The sequence below is a fragment of the Alosa pseudoharengus genome, unplaced genomic scaffold (genome assembly GCF_046254945.1).
Source record: "Alosa pseudoharengus isolate Yale_2024_CS ecotype anadromous, Long Island Sound unplaced genomic scaffold, YU_APseudo_1.1 YU_APseudo_1.1_scf_1, whole genome shotgun sequence".
Taxonomy (NCBI): Eukaryota; Metazoa; Chordata; class Actinopteri; order Clupeiformes; family Clupeidae; genus Alosa; species Alosa pseudoharengus.
Window position 1 is genome coordinate 7,300,466 of NW_027468564.1, and position 26,448 is coordinate 7,326,913.

At 41.5% G+C, this 26,448-nt stretch overlaps 2 protein-coding genes across 2 annotated transcripts in view; both read left to right on the forward strand.

The window, feature by feature from the left end:
* Nucleotides 1–26,448, forward strand: part of LOC143116715 (NACHT, LRR and PYD domains-containing protein 3-like) — a 141,929-nt gene that overhangs the window by 81,146 nt on the left and 34,335 nt on the right. Inside the window, exon 7 of the mRNA XM_076278015.1 lies at nucleotides 10,274–10,447. Coding sequence (XP_076134130.1) covers nucleotides 10,274–10,447 — 174 coding nt within the window. The remainder of the gene's footprint in view (nucleotides 1–10,273; nucleotides 10,448–26,448) is intronic.
* Nucleotides 16,700–23,916, forward strand: LOC143123195 (stonustoxin subunit beta-like). Its single transcript, XM_076284810.1, has 5 exons — nucleotides 16,700–16,810; nucleotides 17,036–17,126; nucleotides 22,648–22,675; nucleotides 22,864–22,910; nucleotides 23,381–23,916. Exons 1-5 carry the CDS (start codon nucleotides 16,700–16,702, stop codon nucleotides 23,914–23,916), a joined length of 813 nt encoding a protein of 270 aa, XP_076140925.1.

Consider the following 26,448-nt stretch of genomic DNA (forward strand, 5'->3'; position numbering starts at 1 on the left):
TGTCATAATGATCCTACACTTTCAATTTCGTGCAGTTTTGACCATGTCAGCCAGAGATATTGTGATGAAAACACCTAATTTTTTGCTTTTTAATTTTTAACTAGGTGGCGCTATACATGAAATAAGTGGTAATGGGATGGGTTGACATGGCCCCTTGAGATCAATATACAAAAAAAAGGTGGACCTCCTAGGCCCTACGGTCCTCGAGATATTCACAGAAAACTGTCTCCGGCCACCTACAGGCCAGTTGGTGTATAGTAACATAAATTAATTTATTGTGTGGCCCCCCATGAACGGAATTCCACGAAACTTGGCGTGCATTCAGAGGGTGTCATAATGATCCTACACTTCCAATTTCGTGCAGTTTTGACTAAGTTAGGTCACAGATACCTGCGATTACAACACCTCATTTTTACTTTTTTGTGTTTAACTAGGTGGCGCTATACATGAAATGAGTGGTTATGGAATGGGTTGACATGGCCCCTTGAGATCAACATACAAAAAAAAAATGGTCCTCCTAAACCCTACGGTTTTCGAGATATTCCCAGAAAACTGTGTCTGCCCTACCCTCCTTTCGGGGGGTCCAGTCCAGCGGGGGGGCTACAGATCAAAACGAAAAACGATGGTTCCATGCTATCCATGTGGGGTTACATGCCCACCAAGTTTCGTGTACCCCGGTCTTTCAGTGTCCCGGGACTCATTGACGGAAATTTGGGCATGCGAAAAAGAAAAAAAAAAAAAAAAAAAAAAAAAATCTGACTAAACCTATATGACCGCCGCTTCGCTGCGCGGCGGTCATAATAACTAGATGTAACATCAAGGTGTGATTAGGCTAGCTGTCTTCAGTGAAAATCAATATGATGATATAATGTTAACTTGTTTTCCGCTAAAATGGGGCGTGATGCAGATTAAATGTAGCCTATCTTTATGATGCGCCTTTAGTAGGCCTAGGCTACGTAAAGGCATGCTGCACACACTTGTTTGGGCTTACGAGCCGGCCAAAGAGTAGATTCGTATAATAAACACCAACGCAGTTCTGAACTCCCGGTCAGCTGAATGGTGTTTTAAATTGCTGTGGACACCGATGCCGACATTAGTGCGATGCACTCTGCTTTCAACATTCATTTACTGTAGGCTACATTAGATTCCATTCTTTTCAATACAACTCTGCACACCAGCATCGCACTTTGCTGCCGTGTAAATCAGTTATTCGATTTAGCGATTCAGTTATATTTGGTCGACGCCGCTCCAATTCCATTGTTCATCCAGTGTTTGCATGTTAAAAACTTCAGCGTGTGTGGCAAGTGACAGTGCACCATAGACTGTAGGCCTATAAAATGGCAGTGCACTAATGTCGAAAAGTTCCTAATTTTCAACTGAACTCAAAGATAATGAATATAGTATTTTATGTTTGTTATGCCCTTTATTAGCTATATTTCTGAAGAATATATTGTGTTGCCTCAGGTCTGCTGCACATCTTTTGACATTTGATTTGAAATAATCAAATAGACCTACGTCTTAAAGTTAAGTTAATGAAGTAACTTGCTTTGTTTTCATTTGAATCCTAATCAAGATACACAATAATTGCTTTATATTGTTAATATGGACTCCTGGAAAGTTCAGCAATGCAAAATAATATAATTTTAATCATGCGATAAAATATGTGATTAATCGTGATTAACTATAGAAACTCAGCGATTAATCGTGATTAAAAATTTTAATCGTTTGACAGCACTAATTTTAAGTAAAAGTTACTTAGTTACTTTTTTTTTTTTGGGGGGGGGGGTTGGTACCAGAACAACCAGTTTTACCAGAGACTTTTCTAATGAGGAGATACAGCACTCAAAAAATCCTCCATAGTAATGCATGGGGTTAGTTTGTAACGCAGTTGTCTACACATATCACAACCCTTCCGCGGCAAAACGTAGACATGTGAATACATTGCGCTAATCATGTGGTATGTTGTGAATACATTGAGCCAATCATGTGGTGTGTTGTAAAATACATTGAGCCAATCATGTGGTGTGCTGTGAAGACATCGTGCCAATCATCTGTTGTGATCTCGCTGCTAGAGCAAGATTGGTGTCGTGAAGCCTTACGCACACGCATTTCTGCCGAAATAGATGCACGATAAGTGCCCAAAAAGTGTTGCAATATGGCCGCCGAGTGGAGGTACTTGCCTGATAAGGATGTTGACAAATGGAGATCTATGTGAAAACTCACCGGAGTTCTCCTTTAAGTTTGAGCAGTAGTTGATTTTCAAAGTTAGTTGCACTCATCCTTGGGTCACTTTGCAGTGAACAGTAATCCAGCACAACTGAAAAGCCCCTCACAGGCAGCTGAGGCAGGCAGGCCAATGTTGAGTTACAGAGAGTTTTTTTATATTTGGAAATGAGCAGAAGGTTCAGCAGATTAAAGGGCGTCGTACTGGGGGGGAAAGTGGGAAGTATAGGGCCCCAATGGAGGAGAGGGCCCTTGAAAAGTGGAATACAGGGGGCACAACATTTTCACCAGGCATTAGTAATAACTCAGGTAATCCACACATAAAAAATCCAAACAACTCCATAAGTAGAGTCATGTGTAATGAAGTGGAAGTGGAAGTATTGAACACGCTAAGAAAAAGCACTAAGGCAAGGAAAGGGAAGGAACAAGCTGGAATCTGTAAGTAGTTAGAGAGTAGTTATTCTTTCTATCTGCGCAAATTAGTATAAGCTTGGTTAGCATAGCTGTCAACCCTCCCGTTTTTTCCGGGTTTCTCACGTATTTTAACTTTTTTCCCGCTGTCTTCCCGTTTTAATATTTTCCCGTAAATATCCCGTATTTTAACAATCTCATAACATTAGCTCTACCATCTGACTTGTCAGTCTCTGTACTGTTGTCCTATTGCTACACCCTTGCCCTTCCAACGAAACAGATGTTTTCAAAGCATCGTTTTGCTTGCTTGAAGGCGACAGTGACTATTTAAGATGACGGCGTGGCACCTGCATAGTGTATGGCCGCACGCACTGTGTGTATCTGCCTACCTACGAGTAGAGAAAGAATTCCCCCTGTTTGTATATTCACTCCAAGTTGGCCTACCATAACTTCCCAACTCTGCACTGTAGCCCATAAACTGCATGACAGGCTATTTATATTTTCTCTCTAAAATCTCTAAAATAACCAAATGCATTTGTTCAACTTTTTTACGCACAGGCAATCGATTAGGCTACAGAACTTCCTTGCTAGGGCTGTATAAAGTTGACCAAATTAATATAGGCTGTTAGGCGTAAATAAAGTAGGCTACTTTGTTGTATTGTTTAGCTGACCAATGCACGAGCTTGCAATTATGAAACGGACTAATACTGCAACCCTTTCAACGTTGGGGGACGAATGTTGACATTTTCCCGTATTCTGCGTGAGAAACCCGGGAAATCTCCCTTATTTTCAAAGCTCAATGTTGACAGCTATGTTGGTTAGTAGCCTACATATTGATGGGCTATAAAAAGGTTTTTCATTACCAAGGTGTCACACAAGAAACATTTCATGATGGATAAAAGCAAAAAGCTCTCCCAAGACCTTTGCAACCTTATTGTTGCAAAACATATCAATGAAACTGGTTACAGATGCATTTCAAAACTTCAGAATCTTCCAATAAGCAGCATGGGAGCCATTATCTCCAAGGGGAAGAAACATCACTGCATCATCAACCGGCCTTGCACAGGATCTCCTCGCAATATTTCTGACCAGGGAGTCAGAAGGATAGTCAATTCCAAGAGCCAAGGACCACTCGGAGAAAGCTCCAGAAAGACTTGAAGGCAGCCAATACAATTACTGTAAATTCAATTAAACAGTTCTGGAAGTAACTAAAGATCAGGATTCACAAGAGGGACCCCTGGAATCTGTTTAGAACAATGGACCAAAATCACACCTGATACTGCGACTAATAAGTTTTGTCATACAGGAAATGTCTTGAAGCTGTCTTTACAAACAAAGGCTTTTCCACAAAGTATTGAAGAAATTTCAGTAGGCACGTTCAATATTTTTTTCCTGTGTCATTCCACTTTAATACACAAAAAAGATTTTTTATATGTGTGTTAATATAATGTGTGGTGAAAATTTCGAATAGACTCAGTTTAGGCTAATTACTGAAAAACAAATTAAGCATTCAATACTTATTTCCACCATATATTTATTTTACCTGAATATTTTAACTTCCAAATTAAATGTAAAAATGAATGTCAGACAAAATGTAAAGTTTGACTGACTGGATTTTGTATACAAAACATAGTGAAAACTGTCTAACTGTCTTTTGTTTATTTAGTTGAGCATCGCTAGTAGTGGACCGCTAATTGTTGTGCTGCTGGTGCAATGTCTTTCTTCAAGAAAGCCAAGTCAGGTTACTAAAAACAAAGGCCAAAACAGGAAAAAGAGAGACATCAAAATGAGGGGAAACAACTGCTAATAAACTTCTTTCCAAAGAAAGGTGAGCACAAACGTCAAAACACGAAATCCCATGGTGTTTGCTTGAATATATCCGCAATCATTGGTGCTAAAACGAACTGAGACAACCCATTGGAATAGCGGAAAATACACTTTCATAGGTTAGGCTAATCTGATGCATCTCGTGATCCAGCTCCATCTCCATCACTTTCAGAAAGACTGCATGGCGCCAGCTTGATTCATGTCCTGTTGTAGGCTACATGCTGATCATTATCACTAGGCTAGTGGTTTAGGGCGCAATTTTTTTTCTCTCCCTTTCTGTTTTCGTTAGTCTTAACTTTTTTTTTTTACTCAAGTAACGGATGGGATTTTTGATGTACAGTGGGTCCCAGTTAAAAATTGACACTTCATTCACGATCATGGTGAATGGTGAAATGTAAGTACAACTGCAGCCGCTTGGGGGCAGCATAGTCCGCTGTGGCGTTTCACGGTCGAACCAGACGGCGCTTCGACAGCAAGGGCTGTGATTGGCCGAGTTTTCAGTGCGTTTCTCTGTGTTTTTAGCAGCCCCTGCAACATGCTAGTCCACTGTAGCCTAAGCCTTGTACATAATGTTAAACATAGTTTTGGATTCAGTGGCAAGATTTCTTGATTGTACAGTGTCTGTCTCTCAGTAATGTTTTAAAATGAGAGCTTCGTCAGCTGGCAGTAGGCTACTTTGTCGGTAGTCATGAGAAGTTCGCTTGCTAACAGAACATAAATATGCTGCCCAGAAACCTTGTGAATAGTTCTGATTTTTTTTACTACACTAACGAGGTTGAAATATAGACTTTGCCTACAGCATCTCCTTAACAGTAATGTTAACAAAATGACAGCATTTATATGACAAAGAAAAACGAATTCGGTCACTCAAGACTGTGCCACAGCAACCAGTGTAGGCTACAGTCCTACCCAATAGGCCTACTCGAAGCAGATAGCGTTGTCTGACGGTCAAGTGGGTTAATGCACGTATTTCCAGAACAGGTCTGCAACTTTCAGGCAGTTTTGAGTTCGAATCTAGGCAGGAGCAGAGCCATATAAAGGCCTAGGCCTATTGTTATCATTTTTTGCAAGGTGTTGCTCCTGGCAATACTTGTTTATAAGACGTTTGGTGATTAATTGATAGCTGTTTTTGGGAGACGTTAAATTATAATGAGCGCATCCGGGGAGTAAAACGACTGTTACGCGCTGTTACAACTGTAGGCTACAATGATTGCAATACAAAAATATGCGCGTGTTAGTTTAGTTAGTTTTGCGATGTTTTGCACTTTTGCCTCATGTGTTTTCAGGTTTGAGGGCTTTTTTGGCAAGATTGACCTTGGTTAGACTCTGCATATGTTATTTCTCCGTACGGAAAATAAAGTCAATTTTCGACACACGTCTGTTATTAGTTCAATAACAAGTGTTGCTTGTTAAAACATGTGACTAGTGAAACTCAAATGATTTTAGAAATATTTAGCCAAAGCCAAAAAGTGTTAGGGAAGGAGAGACGCCGGTGCAGCTCAGATGTCTTCTTAATTTTCTTTATTCTTTAGTAAAAGGTGCAGAACATTATTAAACTTTGACTAATGTTTCGATGTTCGTTAGTCAAAAACATCGACACATCGAAATGTTAGTCAAAGTTTAATAATGTTCTGCACCTTTTACTAAAGAATAAAGAAAATTAAGAAGACATCTGAGCTGCACCGGCGTCTCTCCTTCTCTCTAAAATATCTGTCCTGGCCTGGTTGCAACGGATTGTGGCCAAACGACAGAAGCGCGGAGAACCCTCCTTTGTCTACCAAAAAGTGTTACTTTGTGCCCCGCGCTCCCCCACTGCTTGTGAAAGAAGGGGATGGGGGAGGGGGGCTTAACGTGAAAAAGCTTAATGTCACAAAACGGCAACGAGTCGTTTTAGGCTACAGGCCTTCATAATGGTAGGCTACAGGAAGTGGGGGGAGGGTATGGGATGACCAGAGCCGCCATCTATCGTCTTTCCAGGCACACAGCTCGTTATATAGCCTATCGACTGCCTTAACAGATAGGCTTTGCTCTTGGGTTTGGCCTTACAGCGAACTCAATGCTCTTGTTGCTTGCAGTTTGTTAAATAAAGCGATGCAGATTACATTTCTGATTAATTGCATCTTTTGATGTATTTTGCAACATTTGCTTGTTAGGCTGGGCTACTGTCAATGTCCTGTACAGGTCAATGTTCAACAATTGCTGGTGTAGGCCTAGGCTATTAATCAATTAGGGACTGTTCGTTATTTATTTAATTAAGGGGCTACCGGAGGAGTTTTGGGAGCGTTAGTCAAAAAAGACGTGACCCTCCCTCGCCAGCAACAATTTTTTCTATGACCCTCCAAAGTGATTGAGAAAAAACGCATGACCCTCCCCAGTCCCAACAATTTATTGATGCCTTAGGCTACTGGGTCAATTTGGGAGCTTGCATGCTACGACTCCTTCCTTGAAATGCCTTGAAAAGGCTGTCGTTTGCACAATTTCACAAATAATCACCGGGACCGAAACAAACCTGTCAACTTTTCCCGGGTTTATCGCGTATTTTAACGTTTTCCTCGCTGTCTTAGGGGGAGCTGCAGGGCCGTCGCAAGGGGATGCGAGGCCCTGTGCGAACTTGACAGATGCAAGGCCCTTTTCACTTACGTGCATGAAATCATGCGATAGCTTACTTTACACATAGCCAAGGCTACCGTCGGTGTATTTTAATAGTAGCCTAGTCTAATAAGCTACACCAGCTTGCCTTTAAGAGGGGAAATTCAATTGTATAGCCTATAACATTAGCTGAGTCACATATTTGGCCATATGGTGTTTATCATAGGCTACATCACGAAACCAAATAGTGTAACAAAGGCGAACACTTTAACAGGGTGAATTAATTGGGCATGAATCATTGTGCTGAACGGTATTTGTCAATGAGCAGAAACACACGACATTCAAACTATTGATAAGATGTACTGGTCTGTATCTATAGGCTAACATTGGACAAATTAATGACACTGACTCGCCATATCCTGACTCAGGAAAAAAAACATTTTCTTGCTTTGCCGCAAACTCAGCAATGAAATCATAGGCCAGTTTGCAGGTAGCCTAACGTCTTTTTCATAGAAGGGAGAGCCCAGTCTCTCCTGTGACATGGAGGTGCACAAATAGTTTTTAATAGCCTGTTCAACTTCGAAAAGCTTCGTTCACCCGATGCCAGTCACTGATCGCAATTTCAAAGTTCGGAAAGCTTCATCTTTTTAAGTTTTAAGTGCAGTGGCCCCTATCTGCCCCCTTTGGAATTATATCTCGAGCCTATTATAAGGTCCAGTGCGTTATGTCCTGGGATTCGGACGTGGTCAAAAAGAAAAGAAAAAACACTTTTTTATAGATGGTTATGAGGAGCAATATGAGAGAGAAATTTGATGATCATTGATCGTTGTTTTGGGACGTTAAGCCTTTTCCATAGGCGTCAGTGAAGGAGATTGAAGAATGACCATTTTTTTATACGAAAATATTTCTTAACTACAAAAACTCAGTGTCTAAAAACTGAGTCATTCAGACTCAACCCTCTTGTTGTTTTATTATCTTTTTCGTTGTCGTTTGAACGTTGGCAAGCAGTAGGGTTGGGTATCGCTTGGGTTTTATCCGATACCGGTGCTAAATCGATACTTTTAAAACGGTGCCGGTGCCGAAACGGTGCCTGAACCGGTACTTTGTTTTTAAAATGTTTTAAATTAAAATGGTCTAAAGCAGGGATTCCCAAACTGTGGTACGCGTACCTCCGGTGGTACGCGAGCTGCCACTAGGGGGTACGCGAGATGAAAAGGGCAATGGCGGAAAGGAGTTAAAAATTAATTAATTAATACTCTAAATCAGCGGTTCCCAAACTTTTTTCCCCGCGGACCACCTTCTACATCCTGACTCGGCTCGCGTACCCCCACCATCCAACACATAAAAAAGTAACTCATTCTTTGACGCATTCCAGGCATCGTTGTTTAATTAGCCGCCCTACATGATAACATAATCAAAATGTGCAACTGGTCTCTGATATTTTATTAAGGCGAGACACTACAGTATCACTATGAAACTTCCCCAGTTGATTACTTACATTAATATGAGAAAAAAATGTATTACAAGTTTGCTGTAATTTAATGTTTACATATGCAAATTATGCATTATCTAATTAAATATGCGCTAATTTGCATACATTTTAAGGCACGAAACCTGAGCACTTGATACATCCAGGTTCAAAATTATGTTTTCATTGTGTTCGATTTTTTCCATGTTTTTAGGCATAAAATGTCATGTAAGTCAGGCTAGGAATATCAACAAACCCTTCTGTAGAAATCTTCGACATATAGTTAGGCATAAGTCTAGAAAGTTTGGTGTATGTATGTGCTTCTGAAGTGGAGTTTTTGAGCTCAGAGTGTGAGAGGAAACTCATTTTGAGAAAACAGCCTTGAAAGACAGCCAATGAGATTCCATTCTCAGCCTAGACTCGCCTTTGAAATTTCCATGGGTGCTGATACAAAGGAAGTGTCCATATATGGATCACATAGCGTGATACAGGAAAAACAGAGCTTTCCAACGGTAGTACACATGATGTTTTGGACCACGGTCGCGGGAGTGCATGCAAGGTTAGAATGCTAACTTTTGCTGGATTTAGGAGAAATATACAGGCGCGAGTAGACACAATATAATGAAATAAACACCTAAATGTGTAAATCGGACTTTTTTGTTGTAGTAGTGTGATAGAATATATGCTAAGGCAGTGTTTTTCAACCACTGTGCCGGGGCACACTAGTGTGACGTGAGAGATCATCAGGTGTGCTGCAGAAAATTACCCAAATGTCACTCACTGGTCCAGAAAAGCAACTGTTACATCAAAGAATTTACCACATGCTCTCATTGATTGTATGATTGCACTATTTGTGGTATGCAGGCATTGTACAACAGGGCCACATATCCAGTATTCCCAGAATCATCACATATCCAGTTCATAACAACAATTAAATTAGATATAGTCACCTACAAATGAAACAGAGGGCACTTATTTTATTGAGCAGGTCTTGCATAGAAGCCATAATAAGGCCATATCTGTGTATTATTTGAAGTTTTAGGCTATGGTATGTTTATTTTTTTCATCACACAGGATGTTAGTGTGCCGTGGGACATTTTAAGTGTCAAAAGTGTGCCGTGGCAAAAAAAAGGTTGAAAAACACTGTGCTAAGGTAACAAAATCTCGAAATTGACCAGTGCATGAAAAAACAATGTTTTCACCTGACGTGTCTCGCCTTAAGCCATCCAATTAACCTCATATACATATTTGTGCATTTTGGGCATTTTACAACACTTTATTTTTGCAGTTTGATACTGTGACCTCTACGGAGGACGTGTTCATTTGCATGGGCTTTCATAGTACAGTGCCGTTATTTTATGAAATTACTATGAAATAATATAAATATAGCCAAAACTAAAAGTCTAAACATACACAAGTCTTTCATATCCAACTTTTAAAGCCTTTTTAAATGAAAGAATGTATTGTTTTTTAAGGAAAATTGTAACATTTTGATGGGGGACATGTTTTGTCCCTTATGTCAAGAATCAGTGATGTATGTATGTATGTATGTATGTATGTGTCCTTGAAGTCCACTGTCCAACAATGTAATTTAAGTACTGAAAAGGTATAGTGCTGATAGAAAGTTTTTTTTTGACAACGGTAAAAATATATATAGTGTGTGTACTATTTCAATAGATATCTCCTCCATACTTCACGTCATCATCATCATATTAAATGTACTATTCTCTCTCTCTCTCTTTCTCTCTCTCTCAGGCTCTCTGATTGTCTCATCTCAGAGAAGGGTTGTGTTTTTTTGGCTTCAGCTCTGACTTCAAACCCATCCCATCTGAAAGAGATGGATCTGAGCTACAATCACCCTGGAGAATCAGGACTGAAGCTGTTATCTGATAGACTGGAGGATCCTGTCTGTAAACTGGCGATACTTAAGTATGTTTACAAAGAAACCCCAGTGTTTTACATTTAGACATTGTTTCCATTGTGAAGACCATAGTTGTTTCTTCATACCGAGTGTAGTGACCTATTTTCAAATGTATATTGTAATAGCTGCTTTACACTGATGTATTTGTTATCTATTTGATGTAGCATCCAATAATGGAAATATTTAGAGATGCAATTCAAATTTGCAAACATAGCCGAATGTTAAGGAACCTTTGCAAATAATTTTCTGTTTGTTTGTAACTGTTCTGAGAAAGTATATTTGCTACAAACATTCATCACTTGCCGAATTTGAACGCCTGTCAGATTCCAGGCTGCGAGATTAGCAGGAAGACAGGGAGGTGAGCAGAAGGACATGGAGCTTAATCCCCAAGAGAAAAAAAATATATATTTTCTGATTGTCTGACAGGGGGGCTATTAATTCTGTATATCGGGATTCTTATGAAGTAGATTTAGATTTAGACAAATTTAACGAAGTTAAATATCCATTAGGCCTATGATAATTTTCAGTATTCAAAGAAAGTAGTACAACAAACATTAGTTCAGTATTCTCAAGTGGTCTATGGTCCATAGGTGGACCGTGAAGGTGTTGCTGGTAGTATGGGGACAGTGGCAGCAAGGGATAGGTAGGAAATCAGTCCCTCCAGGATTTTGTGAGGATTTTTTGAGATTGTTGCGACCTGAAATGCCTGATTTCGCAACAACTTTTCTAAAAAATTGCGATGAAGTTGCAGTGTTTTTAGCTGTTTTTGCGGAGAGATTGTGGGAGGAAGTGAAAATTGCAATTTTTTGAATTTTTTTAATTGAGGGCAATTAAGGTTGGTAAGACCAAAATCACACTGATCTTAATGCTTATTAAAAAGGATAAGTATAGGTAAATAGTAAGCATTACAGAAAATCAAAGTAGGCCTACTTTATTTGTGTAAATGTTTTGACTGGGGTAATTCACAAAGCAGTATAACCTTCCGTAGAACTGTCTAAAAAAGACAGTCCCCTAAAGAGATGGCATCATACCATATGTTTCAATACATTTGTATATTTTGTAATTCATAATAAGTTCATATTTTTTAATAATTCATAGCCTGTGGTCTGCATAATTATTAATACCCAAGTAAGTATCTAGTAATTTCATATTGATTTAAACCAGGGATTCCCAAACTGTGGTACGCGTACCCCCGGTGGTACGCGAGCTGCCACTAGGGGGTACGCGAGATGAAAAGGGCAATGGCGGAAAGGAGTTAAAAATGATTCATTAATTAATACTCTAATTAATTCATAAATAATACATAATTTCGAATCGGGTTATAATGATATGGAAACGTGAACTTAAAGGAAATCATGTTGTATGTTTTCATTCAAAAATAAGCTACACACAATAGGCTACACGTGATTTCCTGCAGGCAGCCAGAATATCTGGCGCGTTAGTTTCGTTGAAGTATAGGCTAGGTCAGGGGTTCCCAAACTTTTCAACCCGCGACCCCCAACATAACCGTGCCAGAGACTGGCGACCCCCACTATCCCTGGATGTGACTCAAAAAATAAAATAAAATGTGCGCACCGGCCATACGCACTAGGCTTATCCAAACACGGGCTTAACGACAACACAAAAGAACAGAGCAGCCTGTTATGATTTTACATATAGAACTTTACTATATGATAAAAGCAGAATACCTTAGTCAAAAAATAATATCCATGAGTGCACATTATTGCTGTCATGTGCAAACTTAACTTTGAAACATTACTTTAATTTCCATTTTAAAGCAACATCAAAGCACTTTTCCTGTCGGACGCACGCTTGTTTATCCAGCACTGGCTTTGGAAATAACGATGTCTACAGACAAGGTAGAGTACGTTGCATGATTTTATGAAAGTATAATGTATTGCGACATCAGAAGCTAGTCAAATTTGTAGTTTCTTATGTCTCATTCCATCGAACTACAGATCCGCTACCCGATCTGGCAAACTTGCATAGTGCGGTTATAGCCAATAGAGGGTCGCGAAGAGAATGCAGAAGTGCCGTTCACCCTGTTACGAGTTGATGATTTTGGAAACAATATTTTAATGCACAAAAAATTATTTGGTGTTGCTTTAACAGAAGAATATCTCAGTCAGGGTAATATCCACAAACTGTTGTAAACATATGTACATTGTTGCTGCGCAAATTTACATTTTGGCAACTATGTTTCAGCGTTAATCTCATCTGATGAGATAGATGCGCGCTATGCGCGGAACACAGCAAGTCCGTTCTTGGTTTAATTGTGGAGACGGCCACACGGAGATCATCCTCCACATTAGACGCGATCTGTATTTGTTTTTAATATATGTCAGTGCAAAGGCCTTGGATAGCTGTGGATATTCCCTCTCGACTGAAATCCAGAACTCAGCAATCGTGTTGGAATTAAAATCTGTCTTTAAAGTGCGGTCACATGACAGCTCAACCAGTGCGTCCTCCATGTCGGCTGACAGATGACTTGCGGTGGTTACAGTGAATGGTGATCTTATCCAGTCATAATTTTTCAGAATTTTATTTTTTCCAAATTTATTTGATTTATGGAAATCATTTTGCGACCCACCCCTCGCCGTCCCCCTGGGCTAGGTAGAAGGCTGCGTAAACATGGAAAACTGGCTAAAAACAGGGACACTGTCCAAAAGGCCTAATTAAAGCGATCGAAGAGGAGAAGCGAGAGAAACAGAGCAGGACACAGGTAACGATGGAATGGGATGGGGGGCAGACTAATGAAGGTGGAGATGGAGCGCAGGGGGATAAAAGAAAGAACGAGACAGAAAAGACTGCGCGAAGAAAACGAAAGTATGATGAGGCAAGCCCTAGGCTTCACGTGGATTGGGACAGACTGCCCAAAGCCACAGTGCGTGGTCTGCAGTGAGATGCTACCTAACCATTCTAATGTGGTTCTCCACTGTTTTTTGTAACGTGAGAGCTCATAGACCAGTTGCACATTTTGATTATGTTATCATGTAGGGCGGCTAATTAAACAACGATGCCTGGAATGCGTCAATAGAATGAGTTACTTTTTTATGTGTTGGATGGTGGGGGTACGCGAGCCGAGTCAGGATGTAGAAGGTGGTCCGCGGGGAAAAAAGTTTGGGAACCGCTGATTTAAACTATTTGACTACACTTCTCTTTAATGTCATTACATTGGTGGTGTACGTCTAATTGACTGCCTGCTCCTTTAAGGATGTGAGAGTAGCCCAATTACATTTCTGAGTGGATTGGAAGGTTTGCATCTCACTGTGTTTGGCTACGAGTGTAAATCACTTTTTGCATAGTGCATTATGATATGTGGATGCAATTAGGAATGTCTTCTATGTCATTAGTTAAAATAAATGTTAAAAAAACAACTCGAATGAAATCATTCTTGGATCAAAGAAGAGGTAAATGTCTTGCAATTTTATTAATTTCTATGATTTTGGTAGCACTACTCAAACAAAGCCCACAAGCTAGCAACTAACTAACAAACTAAAATGACATCTTAGGTAAACGTTTGCCAATGGATTGCATAGCCTACTCAAATGTCAGTAAACCAAGTATGCCTTAATTACCTTACTTTCATAGCCTAGGTAGGTTAGCAACACCAAGTTGAGCGATGCAAGTAAGCAGATCATTAACGTTAGTCTTCTATTTATTGTCATCAAAACTGCAGAGGAACAAACACGTTATAGGACAGTCTTTGGTGTCTGTAAGTAAGTGTGGCATCTGGCTCAATATTCTGCACGAGGGACTGTTGTGGTAGGTGAAATTTCAAGGGGAATACAAGGATTGGTCAAATTTGCGAGGTCGCCCAGAATTTGCGGGGATTTGCTGAATTTGCATTGCGATCGCAACATCGCGAAGTCCTGGAGGGACTGATTGTAACAGAAAGATGAATTGAAGATGATATTAATATCGTGGTGGGTGATTCCAACTGTTACTTCACATTCACATTAATTTGTCTACTGTGCATCAGAGCTGTGCATCAGCGATTACGTTTTGCGCCACCTACTGGCAGGTAGGCCTATTCAGAACATAACAAATAGCCTAGTAGTAATCGGTGCTTTGGTAAGTGACGAAAACAACCGTCTTTGTGAACAGCTGTGCACTAGGCTACTTTGTTTATTAGCTTTTTAAAAAGAGAGAATACGCTCATCCCTATAATGCAAGGGGTAATTGGGGGCCAAGCAGCGAAGCTGCGAAGGCACCCATTGAGTTACTAGCTTTTCCTATTATTACACTTCCGCCATTGGAGTCTATGGCAGCCCATAGAACGCCTGGCTAAAAAGTACAGATTTTTTGGCAGAAAGTTTAGGGACGCTCCACTGACCATTCATACTCATTTACGGACCTCTAAACCCAGCCATCTAGCGCCACCAACAGGTCCAAATCTGGCCGAAAATTGAACCGCTGGGTCTAAAGTTATGAAATTTGGCACACATATTCAGCACTGTCCCATGATCACTCTCATCAAATTCCAGAACTCTATGCCCAACACTCTAGCGCCACCAATGGGTTGAACCTGGATTGCATTCACGCATGTGACCATTGAACGGTGCGTCCGATTTTCACATATCAGGCACCGTTGGAATCCCTGGACCGTCCTAAGTTCATCGACCCCTATCCCGTCACTTTCCGCCATATTGGACCTACGCCATATTGGATTTAGTCCAAACTCTACGAAAAGTTTCAGCGCTTACAAATTTCATCCGATTTTCACGGAGATGATCTTCTGCCCGAGCCGCACAAACGATACTTGCCAGATTTTTCAATTTCATTTTTGTTTGCCCATGACAGCCAATCAAATACGGCGACGAAGCCGCCAAACAGGAAGTGGACTAACATCTCCGTGACGCTTTGATGTATGAAGTCCAAACTTGGTACAGGGACTTGGTATCTGATTGTGAGCACGCACTAGAAAATTGGCATCATTTGGCCTCTATAGGGGGCGCTGCAATACAGGAAGTGAGCTTGTATCCCAGCAACGCTTTGATGTATGAAGTCCAAACTTAATACAGACACAAAGTAGCTGATTGTGAGGACATGCAAGGAAAGTGGTCTCATTTGGCCTCTAGGGGTGCTGTAATAGACAAATTGAGCTCAGTTGCTGCTACTGGAAGAAACTGGAATCCATGCATTTCCACTGAATTATTTTTGGAATCTGATCCCTTATCATACCTGTTCATTCTTACTCGTCGCTCGACTTATCGTGACTAAATTCAAGATGGCTGCAAACGCTAAACTTTGTGAAGATACTGTCTGTATAAATCGTCTTGTAAGTAAACTACCAGTGCTTTTTCAAAGTTCTCAATGTCTCGTTTTAAATGTCAGGGCCTACGGTAGTCTACCAATGAAGTGTGGAGATACATTGAGCCCTGACTTGTGTCCAGGTAGCGCATTATGCCATGTGTCCCCCCTCCTTATCCAGAGCCACCATGAAGCCTTTTCAGCAGCTTCCAGGATGTTCTTGATGGCTCTTTGCCTGTGCAGTCCGCAAATCCCTAAAAGTCCCAGGACCTGGTGGAAAGACTGGCCTGCGAAGCCCCTGCAGCCCACTTCAACAGGCTCACAGCGGGCCTTCCACCTATTCTTCTGACACTCAGCTTCCAGGTTAGCGTACTTGGCCCTCTTCCTTTCCTGGGTTTCCTCCATCCGATCTTCCCAGGGGACAGTTAGTTCCAGTAACACCACCTGCTTGCTTTCCGCGGACATCAACACCATGTCTGGTCGGAGTGATGTGACTGCAATGGTGTCCGGGAATCTCAACTGTCTCCTAGATCAACCAGGAGGTGCTAGTCTCTTGCTGTAGTGAGCAGGCCCCCTTGGGTCTTTTTGGGGGCTGAGGCTTCTTGACTGCTTGGACAAAGGCAATTGCAAACTTCCTCCACCTCGGCTCGTACCTCCTCCTCCTGCTTCTGCTTCTCCTTCCCCCAGGCTTTGCTGTAGCACTGCTTAGGATTGCTACCAGTAGCCACCGTGCCCACTGCGTCCTGGGTGCACCACTTCCTTCCTGTTCTGACCTCCACCCCTGCTGAGGAGACTTTGGTGTCAGCTGAGTCTCGGTAGAGCAGGACTTCTCTGGCTCGGGTGACCTTGAACTCCTCTGCCAGACTGCTGAAGGGAAGCTGTAGCTTGGTGCCAAAGAAAGCAATGCTGCTTAAGAGTCCGTGGCAGGCCCAGCCACCTGTGTAGGAATCGGCTGATCTTCCGCTCAAAGACCTCCACGGTGGTAATCGGGAGTTCATAGATTAGCAATGGCCAGAGGAGGATGCCATCGAGAGCCATGTGTCGAGGTCATCACTGGTGCCCTGCTGTGCAGCAGTGTCCTTAAGGTTGTCAGTGAAGAGCTTGCCCAGGCTGGCTTTGTGACACTGATGGAATTCTGGTGTCTCCTAGCATAAAGCGGAACTGATAAGCTACTTTTACTTTCCTTAACACTAAGGACCTGGATTTCACAGGCTTGAAGCTCAATCTTGCCCAAGTGATGAGCTTTTCGAGGCCTTGAAGAAGCCACCTGCATCCGGGCACTGAGGTCGTGGTAACAGTGAGATCATCCATGAATGCTCTAATCAGTGGTTGTCGGGTGCCAGATCTGGACAGTGGACCTCTGCATTCACTTCCGCAGATTTCACGAGCATGTTCATGGCCAGTGCAAACAAGGACACAGAGACTGTGCAGCCGGTAATAATGCCCTTCTCCAGCCGATGTCACTCCGATGTTGAAGTCCCAGAGGACACCCTCAGACTAAAGTTGTTATAGTAGTCAAGGATGAGATTTTGAATCTTGTCTGGGACGTGGTATCTGTTCAGGGCCAATTCCAGTTTGTGTGGTATCGATCCATAAGCATTGGCGAGGTCCATTCACAGCACTGCCAAGTCCCCTTTGCTCTCTTGTGCCTCCCTAATCAGCTGTGTGTTCAATACACCCTGGAACTGGGGCCATAAGAGTTGGCATGTCCATGTTGAGGAGTCTATTGGCCTGCGGGAAATAGCTTTTCCTTAGTCTCACAGTTTTAGGCTTCAAACTGCAGAAGTGCTTGCCTGACTTCAACAAACAGACAGTTACTGGGATGGGTGGAGTCATTTACGATTTTAGTGGCTCTGTTCTTGCGACCGCTGATGTATATATCATGCAGGGAGGGGAGAGAAGTCTTAAAGATGCGCTTGGCTGAGCACACCACTCTGCAAGGCATTACGGTCTATCTCAGTGCTGTTGGCATACCACACTGTGTGTGAGAGTTGTCTTAGATGGTACATTAGTTGTCTGGTCTTTTTAACCTGAGCTTGGATGTGAGTACCCCAGGTTTAAAGGCTGTGTCATCACCATAGGGTATTTGCTACGATATTTACCTTTGTTTCAACAAGTTGTGACTTATGCCCATTCAACTTTTAACTTAGGCTATAGCCTACAACAGCCTAATTTCGCATGTCAATTCAAAGACCTGTTATTTCCATTTTTGGATTAGACTAGCCAGTCTCTATGCTGTTTTCATGGACAGCAAGACCCGCTTCATTCATTGTTTTAAATAACGTTGTTTGTTGCACACGCCATCTCCAGTGGTTCACTTTTACTTGCGCAGCAGACGCGCAGATTGGATGAGCGCTGACACCACTACCCCCTAATCGCATTTCTCTTTATTTGATAACACTAATGTCAGAAAACACCCAACACGTCAATGATCCCAGGAACTAGAAATGAACCGAGTATTCCTCTTTTAAAATATTACATTTATTTTACTATCACAGATAAAACTAACACTACAACAAACACACATGAATACAATAACGAACAATGCACATATTATTCAAGAATGCAGTACACAGTTAAGCTCAGCTAGTTTAATTCCCCCCTAATGTCCAAGTATCCCTTCAATGTTCAAATGTCCCTTTAACAGTCTGTAAGCCACGCTCCCGGTGCAACGGAGTAGGCCTAAGGGTTTCCCCAAGTGGGCATGGCCAATGACGCAGGCGGTAGGAATCCCCGAGTGCTCGCAGAACTCAGGCGGTGGGAATCCCCGAGTGGTCGCAGCACTCCCTCGATGCAAACACAAACACCGGAAGTCAGCAAAAGGATGCGTGCTTTTTAGTTCAAATAGTACAAGCCACAGATAAAGAAGAAATTGACTTTCCTGTCGGGAATATGTAGTGTGCTCCTAGTCACCACCCCTCGTGGAATGGTTCGGTGGACGGATGAATGGACTCCAGCAGGCCGCGAGCTCACGCTGTAAACGTAAATAAGAAGACTCAGCAATGTGACGATCATCAAGACAGTGAAGCCACCAGAAAGCAAGGCGGATTAGAAGAAGGATTACGTCCCTTAGGGGAATACGGAAGAGAGGGGTCGGCGTCCGGATCGGAGCAGCGCCCCATGGTAAGTATTCCGGTCTCTTAAATAAGTCCAGCAAAAGGCTGATTGGGCGGCGTGATGGCTGATAAGTTGATGGGGGACACCTGGAGCTGTCGCTAATGTCCGCAGTAGGCTTTTAGTGCAACTTGTAAACAAACACACGTGCTGAATTGCAATCAAGAAAACACTGCACATCACCACCACAATCTTTGCTGTGCTCACACTCCATTACATTTGTCATATAATCACACTGTGAACATGTCAACCAAGAAAAATAACACAAAGCCATACCGTCTAATCAGGCATAATAATCCCATCTGACACTAAATTAGGAAATATTTTCTAATCAGGAAAATGTTTAGTTTATTTTTCTTTCGGTCCGCGGTTCCATAGGCTACTATTCAATTGCCGCACATTATCCGCGGACTAGCAATCTCCTCTTCGAGGAGGCCCTATAAGCCTGCAGATCATAGACAGAGAAAGCATGCTCTGGGAACAGAGAACAGTTGCCTGCCTAGTGTAACCATGGGTATGTCTACAAGGAAAATGTCTTGGTGCGCTTCGGGGGTGGCCGCACACCCAACTTCCAACGTCACTGGCTGCCTGATAGGTGAAGAGAACAAGAAATGGAGAAACATCAACGCAATGCCTTGGTAGGCCTAATGTTATTAGGTTGGATTTTGTAGTTAGGCTACTGCAAATGTAACACCCTCGTTTCTATGAAACTGGAAACAATTGAACCAGGAGACTTTGTCACAAGACAAAACAGATGTCCCAAAGCCCATTAGATTGACATGAGCCTACTGTGGTTTAGATTTGTATGGCAGTAAGACAAATATTTGGTTAGACTAGGCTAGTGCTGCCACTAACGACTAATTTTCTAACGACTAATCTTTCGACTAATTTTTCGATTAGTCGACTAATCTAAACGACTATTTTTTTTTTAAATCAAGTGTTTGCTATTTTGTTGTGTACGTTTTATTTTGAACTCAACTAAAGGGAAAACGTAAAATATATATCACCCTACTTTTGTTAGAAGCTGTATTACTGTAAGTAAACTGTTCAAAAACATCATGTATTAAAAAAAAAAACATTTAAAATGCTACCTTCAGATCTACAGTAATGTCAGACCTTTGATAGACTTTATTTGTATGCCAGTGTTGCCATCGACATAGACAATTTCTTTGACCTGAGGCCCGGTCATGGCATACTTTGGGGTCATAGGGCCCACCTACATGAACCCACCCCCATCAAATTATCATTATATCACATCACAATTATTATTGTTGCGCTATATTGTTATACATGCACTTCAAAGCAGCCAGTGTTTAAAGTGCTAACATTGTTCACAAAAAGTTTGAAAACATGCACATCAGAGGACTGCTTTACTAATGTAAAATATAATTAGAATAGTTCCATTGCTTTTGCATGGTTGCATGATAAATAGTTCTCAAAACAACAGCAATTATATGGGTGTCATCGTTTTGGGATGTTTCCCTCATGCAAGCATCATATACTGGTAGGCAAATGGAAAGAATATTTACATATTTAATTATGCCACAAGCTTTTGGCCACGTTATTCAAATTTGACTATACAATACTCTAGATAGTGTATTATAGTCTGTGCTCTGTTTTTATGGAAGTTGCATAAATCCACATTGTTCTATTAAATGTAGTTTCATAATTAAATAGCTTTCCAATAGGTTGAATTGGAGATTTGCTACCAACGTTATCAAGTGGTTTCAGTTTCTCTCGCGCATTGAATGAACGCTCATACCACCATTTAATTGTATGCCTCTATGTTTGATGACACCAAATTAGCAAGTAATTCATACTGATTGCAGAAAAAATTTTCTTTTTCTGTCGGTCCGCGGTTCCTTGATCAATTGCGCAGCAAATTATCAGACGAAGCCCCGGGAATAATTTCCCTCCGCGGCTCCGGACCAGCAATGTCCACGTTACGGCCGGTGCTGGTCCGCGCGGCCCATAGTTTGAGAAACGCTGGACTTTGAAAAGTTGAGGACTTTGCAAATGATTCTAACATCAGCATGTTCAAAACAAGTAGGCTACAGGCACTTTGCGCGTCTTACCACATAGGTTACTTCACTTTATCAGTTGGCTTGAACGCTAAAAAAATATGCGTCGTGACTTATTGACCATGGGAAATGACGCGCACCTTGATTGTTGATATCACGGGCGGCGGCATGTTCGGTTTAACGTTTTTTTGTATGAATGAATTACAGTAATGACACGCCGTTGCGTTGTCAACGTGAGACACTTCACTTCATTTATTTCAATTTCCACAATAGGCTACTATATTAGTCAGAGTCTGGACTAGCGTAACCTACTAGCTTAGCTCCCCCCACTTAGCTCTGCCTAATAATTAATTGCGCTGAAAGCAGGCAGGCACACAGCTTTGCTGCTGGCAACACTTGCATAGTGGGGTTTAAAACATGCCAAAGTCTTAGTAGCCTGTTTAACATCCAAAGACTGTCATTGTGCTTTGCAAGAGTTAATAACATAGAGTTAATATAACATTACAGCCGTGTGAGACCAAAAATAAATAGGCAGTCAATAGTAAAACGACTCTTCGACTAAAAAAATTGCCGTCGACTAATGTTCATGGTCGATTAGGTCGACTAAGTCGACTAATCGCGGCAGCACTAGACTAGGCTAGCTAACTTTACACTGACACAACGTAACTTAATGCTCTGAAGTCGCGGTCAACGTTTTGATCACGAAGTTGAAATTTTCAGACCCCACTTCTCTCGCGTCAGTCACTGAAATGAACGCAACACAGAACCCGCTTTTCTCGCGTCAGTCACTGACAGTAGAATAAATGCATGGGGAAAAACACTTTGATGATAAGTGCAGCACAGCAGCAGTTTGTGACGTTGTTTATTAGTGTAACCTCATGTATGAAAACTAGTATTGCCAGGCAATACTAGCCTACTTTTGAAAAGTAGTGACTGTGGCCATGTCCTGAAGTAGCCTAAAGCATGTAGGCTAATGATTCCTAAAACATACCAAACAAAGTCCATTCTGTGGCCATTGAAACCCACCCTCTGAAGCCTTTTGTGACACATAGAAAATAAATCTTTGAGTCATTAAAACGAGCCATTTTAAATCGCTGAGCTGCAACGTTGCACGTTCATAGACTGTGCGCTCCTCCCCGTCTACTGACAGCCAGGGCGTATACATTTCTTTACTTTGGTTAACTCGCAGTTAACCAAATATTTCTTTATTAGGCCAGGGCAGGCATATTTCTGCTATTAAATTATTTCTAAACCAGTCTGCTAAAGTCTGTAGTGAATTCTGTGTAGGGTTTTCCAGGCTCCATTTCTTTTTACGAGACACCCTGCTCACAAGAGCCATCTGGTGGTTGTTTGGGTTATTGCAGCGTCGTTGCAGCGTCACTGGAGAAATACAATTATTATTATATTATGAAAGTGCTAGCCACATATCAATGGCCCATGTACGAGTGTTGTGTGTGTGTGTGTGTGTGTGTAAATAACAGCTGACACGTAGAGGACGAGTGCCAACAGGTCGTAGCTTGACCGTCACAACAAGACAGACAGTGTCGGGGCTTTTTTCTTATGATTGTCTCCTTCTCAGAACTAGAGGGCCCTTGGGACAAGTGGATGTATGTGATTAAGACAGCTGGAAAGAGATACTTGATTACTTTATATCAGGTGAAATATATACGGCAGCAGAATATTTTCTGTGGGATAATAATCACCTTACCCTTCACAGGTGGCACAAACAGAAAAACAGCAGTGTTGACTTCTGTCAAATTGACCGTCACAACAAGACAGACAGTGTCGGGGCTTTTTTCTTATGATTGTCTCCTCCTCAGAACTAGAGGGCCCTTGGGACAAGTGGATGTATGTGATTAAGACAGCTGGAAAGAGAGTTACTTGATTACTTTATATCAGGTGAAATATATACGGCAGCAGAATATTTTCTGTGGGATAATAATCACCTTACCTTTCACAGGTGGCACAAACAGAAAAACAGCAGTGTTGACTTCTGTCAAATGGTACATGTGTGTGACATTTTGTTTTTCTTACAGAACGGACCATGCTTCTGTAAGCAGAGCACGACCACGTTTGCTGAGATGTAAGTTAATTTTAATTGTTTATTCAGTATTTGTGATCATTCACATTCACATCTTTTATTATGCTTTTATTATGCTTGAATGTGTGTATGGGTGTCTAATAGCAAAGTATATTAGATGTATATATGTGTATATATTAGATGTATATAGGATGTATATGATGTATATATATTAGATGTATATATGATGTATATGATGTATATATATATTAGATGTATATATGTGTATTAGATATTAGTATATATGATGTATATGCTTGTGTGTGTATGTGTGGGTGTGCCTGTGTGTGTGTGTGTGTGTGTGTGTGTGTGTGTGTTGGTAGGGTGAGTAGGAGTGTTTGTGTGTGTGTGTGTGTGCCTGTGTGTGTGCGCACCTGTGTGTTTGTGTGTGTGTGTGTATGTGTGCTGGTAGGGTGAGTGTGTGTGTGTGTGTGTGTGTGTTCTCATGTTCTCTTCTCTGCTCTTGTCTGCAGATGCCTGTGATCTCACACTGGACCCAAACACAGCACACAGAAATCTTTCTCTCTCTGAGGGGAACGGAAAGGTGACATATGTGGATGAGCAGCAGCCGTATCCTGACCACCCAGAGAGATTTGACGACTGGGATCAGGTGTTGTGTAGAGAGGGTCTGTCTGGACGCTGCTACTTGGAGGCTGAGTGGAGTGATTATAGAGCTCGTATATCTGTGGCCTATAAAAGCATCAAGAGGAAAGGGGGTTATGATGTCATAATGGGACGGAATGCCAAGTCCTGGAGTCTGGACTGCTCTCCTCACATATACTCTGTCTGGCACAATAATGAACCCACTGACATACATGCCCCCTCCTCCCACTCCAGAACAGTAGGAGTGTACCTGGATTGGCCGGCCGGCACTCTGTCCTTCTACAGCGTCTCCACTGACACACTCACCCACCTGCACACGTTCCACTCCACATTCACTGAGCCCCTCTATCTAGGGTTTGGGGTTTGGGATTATGGCTCCTCAGTGTCCCTGTGCCAGATCATATGAGCTCCTCCTCCAACAGGCCCACTTGGCACCTTTTCTCTCTCCCCCGTCTCTACTCCCCCTCCCTTCTCTTCCACTCTCTCGCTCTCTCTAAACTGTAGACTTCATCACAACCTCTCTTTCTACACTTCACTCTTTCTCTCTTCCCCTCTTCTCCTTCTCGCTTTCTGTCCCTTATCTTTCTATATAAACGAGGCTACTGTGGGCTATTAGTCCAAGAACTTAAACCCAGGAACTTTGGCCACTTTGGCAACAAGCACCAGAGCAAGGGTTCCTGCTGGGTTGACACTTATCATTGGCCATTTTACCAACTGACAACATTCAAACATAAATTGAATAGACTACGCAACATTCCACAGTAACCATGTATCCGTAGCACCATCCATTGTGATGAGTAAGCACCTGGTGCCTGATCTGTGGCCCTGGCAGTTGAGCAGGGCTTGTTACTATGGCATTAGTTCCAGGTTGGCCCATAGACTGCATACAAAACTACAGGAACACCAGTCACACACATGTGTAATGCTGAGATGCTGTTGAGATATTGATATGTATCAATTGTAGACAAATGTGGATATTGCTTTCTTCATATTTTGAACTTTTCCTAAAATGTCTTTATTGTACAGTGTCTTTATTGTACAGTGGAGTTTAGTTATATGTTTATACTTATACTTATGTTTACCATTTCTGCTGTAAGTGCATGTTGTGTGTTATGTCTGTATGCTACTGAGACCCTTGAATTTCCCCTTGAGGATCAATAATGTATGTATCTATCTATCTATCTATCTATCTATCTATCTATCTATCTATCGATCTATATATCAATTATAAGAATGTTTCAGCAATAACAATATGATGATATATTCTGTTCAACCTAAAGTTTAGTTATTTGCTGAATTTCTTTAAAAAATATTTTCTGGTCTGAGGTGTCAGTGTTTCTGTATGTGTATACCAAACACAGCACAGACTTGTCACTATAATGCTTGTTTTTCTCACTTCTCACTTTTTCTTCAAACTTGATCTTTTTTCAGTAGTTGGTCAAGACATGCATTGACCACCGAGGTCATCTCTCCATTCAGTGCAACACTGTACCAGATGAGTGTAGTGTAGTAGTATAATAACTAAGATCGCATTTCCAAACTGTAGCCTGCAGTTACAGCAGATACACATAACAGGGCTGGACTGGGACCAAAAAAGGGGCCCTGGCATTTTTGGCCATGGCGGCCCACTAGGATTATTTATATGATATGCTGAGGCACACGACATACCAGAGGATATATGCGCACATTGTGTTTCAAAAAGTAAAGCGCAGTAGCCTACATGGAAGAGTTTAACATGTTAACCCTCTAACCGCCCATGTCGCAATATTGCGACAAGCGTCATTACTGAATAAAACAGACGATAGACGCGAGTACAGTGTAAAATCTCATTTGTACTCTTGACCACTAGTTGGCAGACACCCAGAGCTTCGATTCAAGCTCAACCTTTTTTTTCAAAGTTTTCAGGAAGCTCGCGAAAACACGCGAGAAACACACAAAGAAGATGTGCATTTCCTCCATAACGCGGAAGCGATGGGGGCCTTAGTTTTGCACAAATTGAAGCAGAAATACACCAAATGTTGAAAAAAAAATTCACGTGTGATGAAGTCTTGGATCTGTTATTCACCTATTCTGATTCTGAAGGAGAATATCTGCCTTTTGGAGAATATGATCAATCGTCTATTGACTGATAGTCACGGTGCGTCTGTGAATGGAGGTACGTCTTTGCGACAGTGTCCACTAAGCATACCATGCTTATTTCGACCCTTTGCCCAACATAGCTGGAGGTGCCAGTGGCAATAGTGATGATAGTGTCCGTAATGGACATGGTATAGACAGCAGGGGTTGTAAAAATAGGGCTCTGAAGAACTACAAAGTCACCCGCAATATGGAACTGATTTGACCAGGCTACTTTATTGTATAGTAGCATAGGGTTTGTGATTATAGTAGCCTAATAGTTTACTATTGTTGGTTTACATGTGACTGTATTCCTGTTCATTTGTTATGTCGGTGAAATGACAAAAAAAGAAAGTATAACCACTCAAATATGTTCAACATCTAGTATTTACTGAAATGTACATAATTCACGGTGGTTACCATCCAGTGACGTCATAATATGCAAATTAGATGAGTAAATTTACCCCCTTCATAAACTTCTGTTCATACTAAATGATTTTCACATTTACAGTAGGACTTTATCTCTGACCACTTGCAAGCCATGGCCTTTTGAAATTTTGATGTACAAATCCAAGTTATTCTTTTTAAACCCCTGGCGGCCAAAGGGTTAAAAAAATGTATACGCTCGTTCACTACTTAGAGACTTTCATCTTGGGAGAGATGGCTACAGTGCCACAATTCCCATCTTGAAGTGAAAGTGGTTGTCAAAGAAACACTGCTAGAAATGTCTTTTCAGTACTTAATGAAATATACTGTTTATACAAATACAAACTAGAAAAGCATTTCCTGAAGGAAATATAGTGCATGAAAATGCAAAAATATG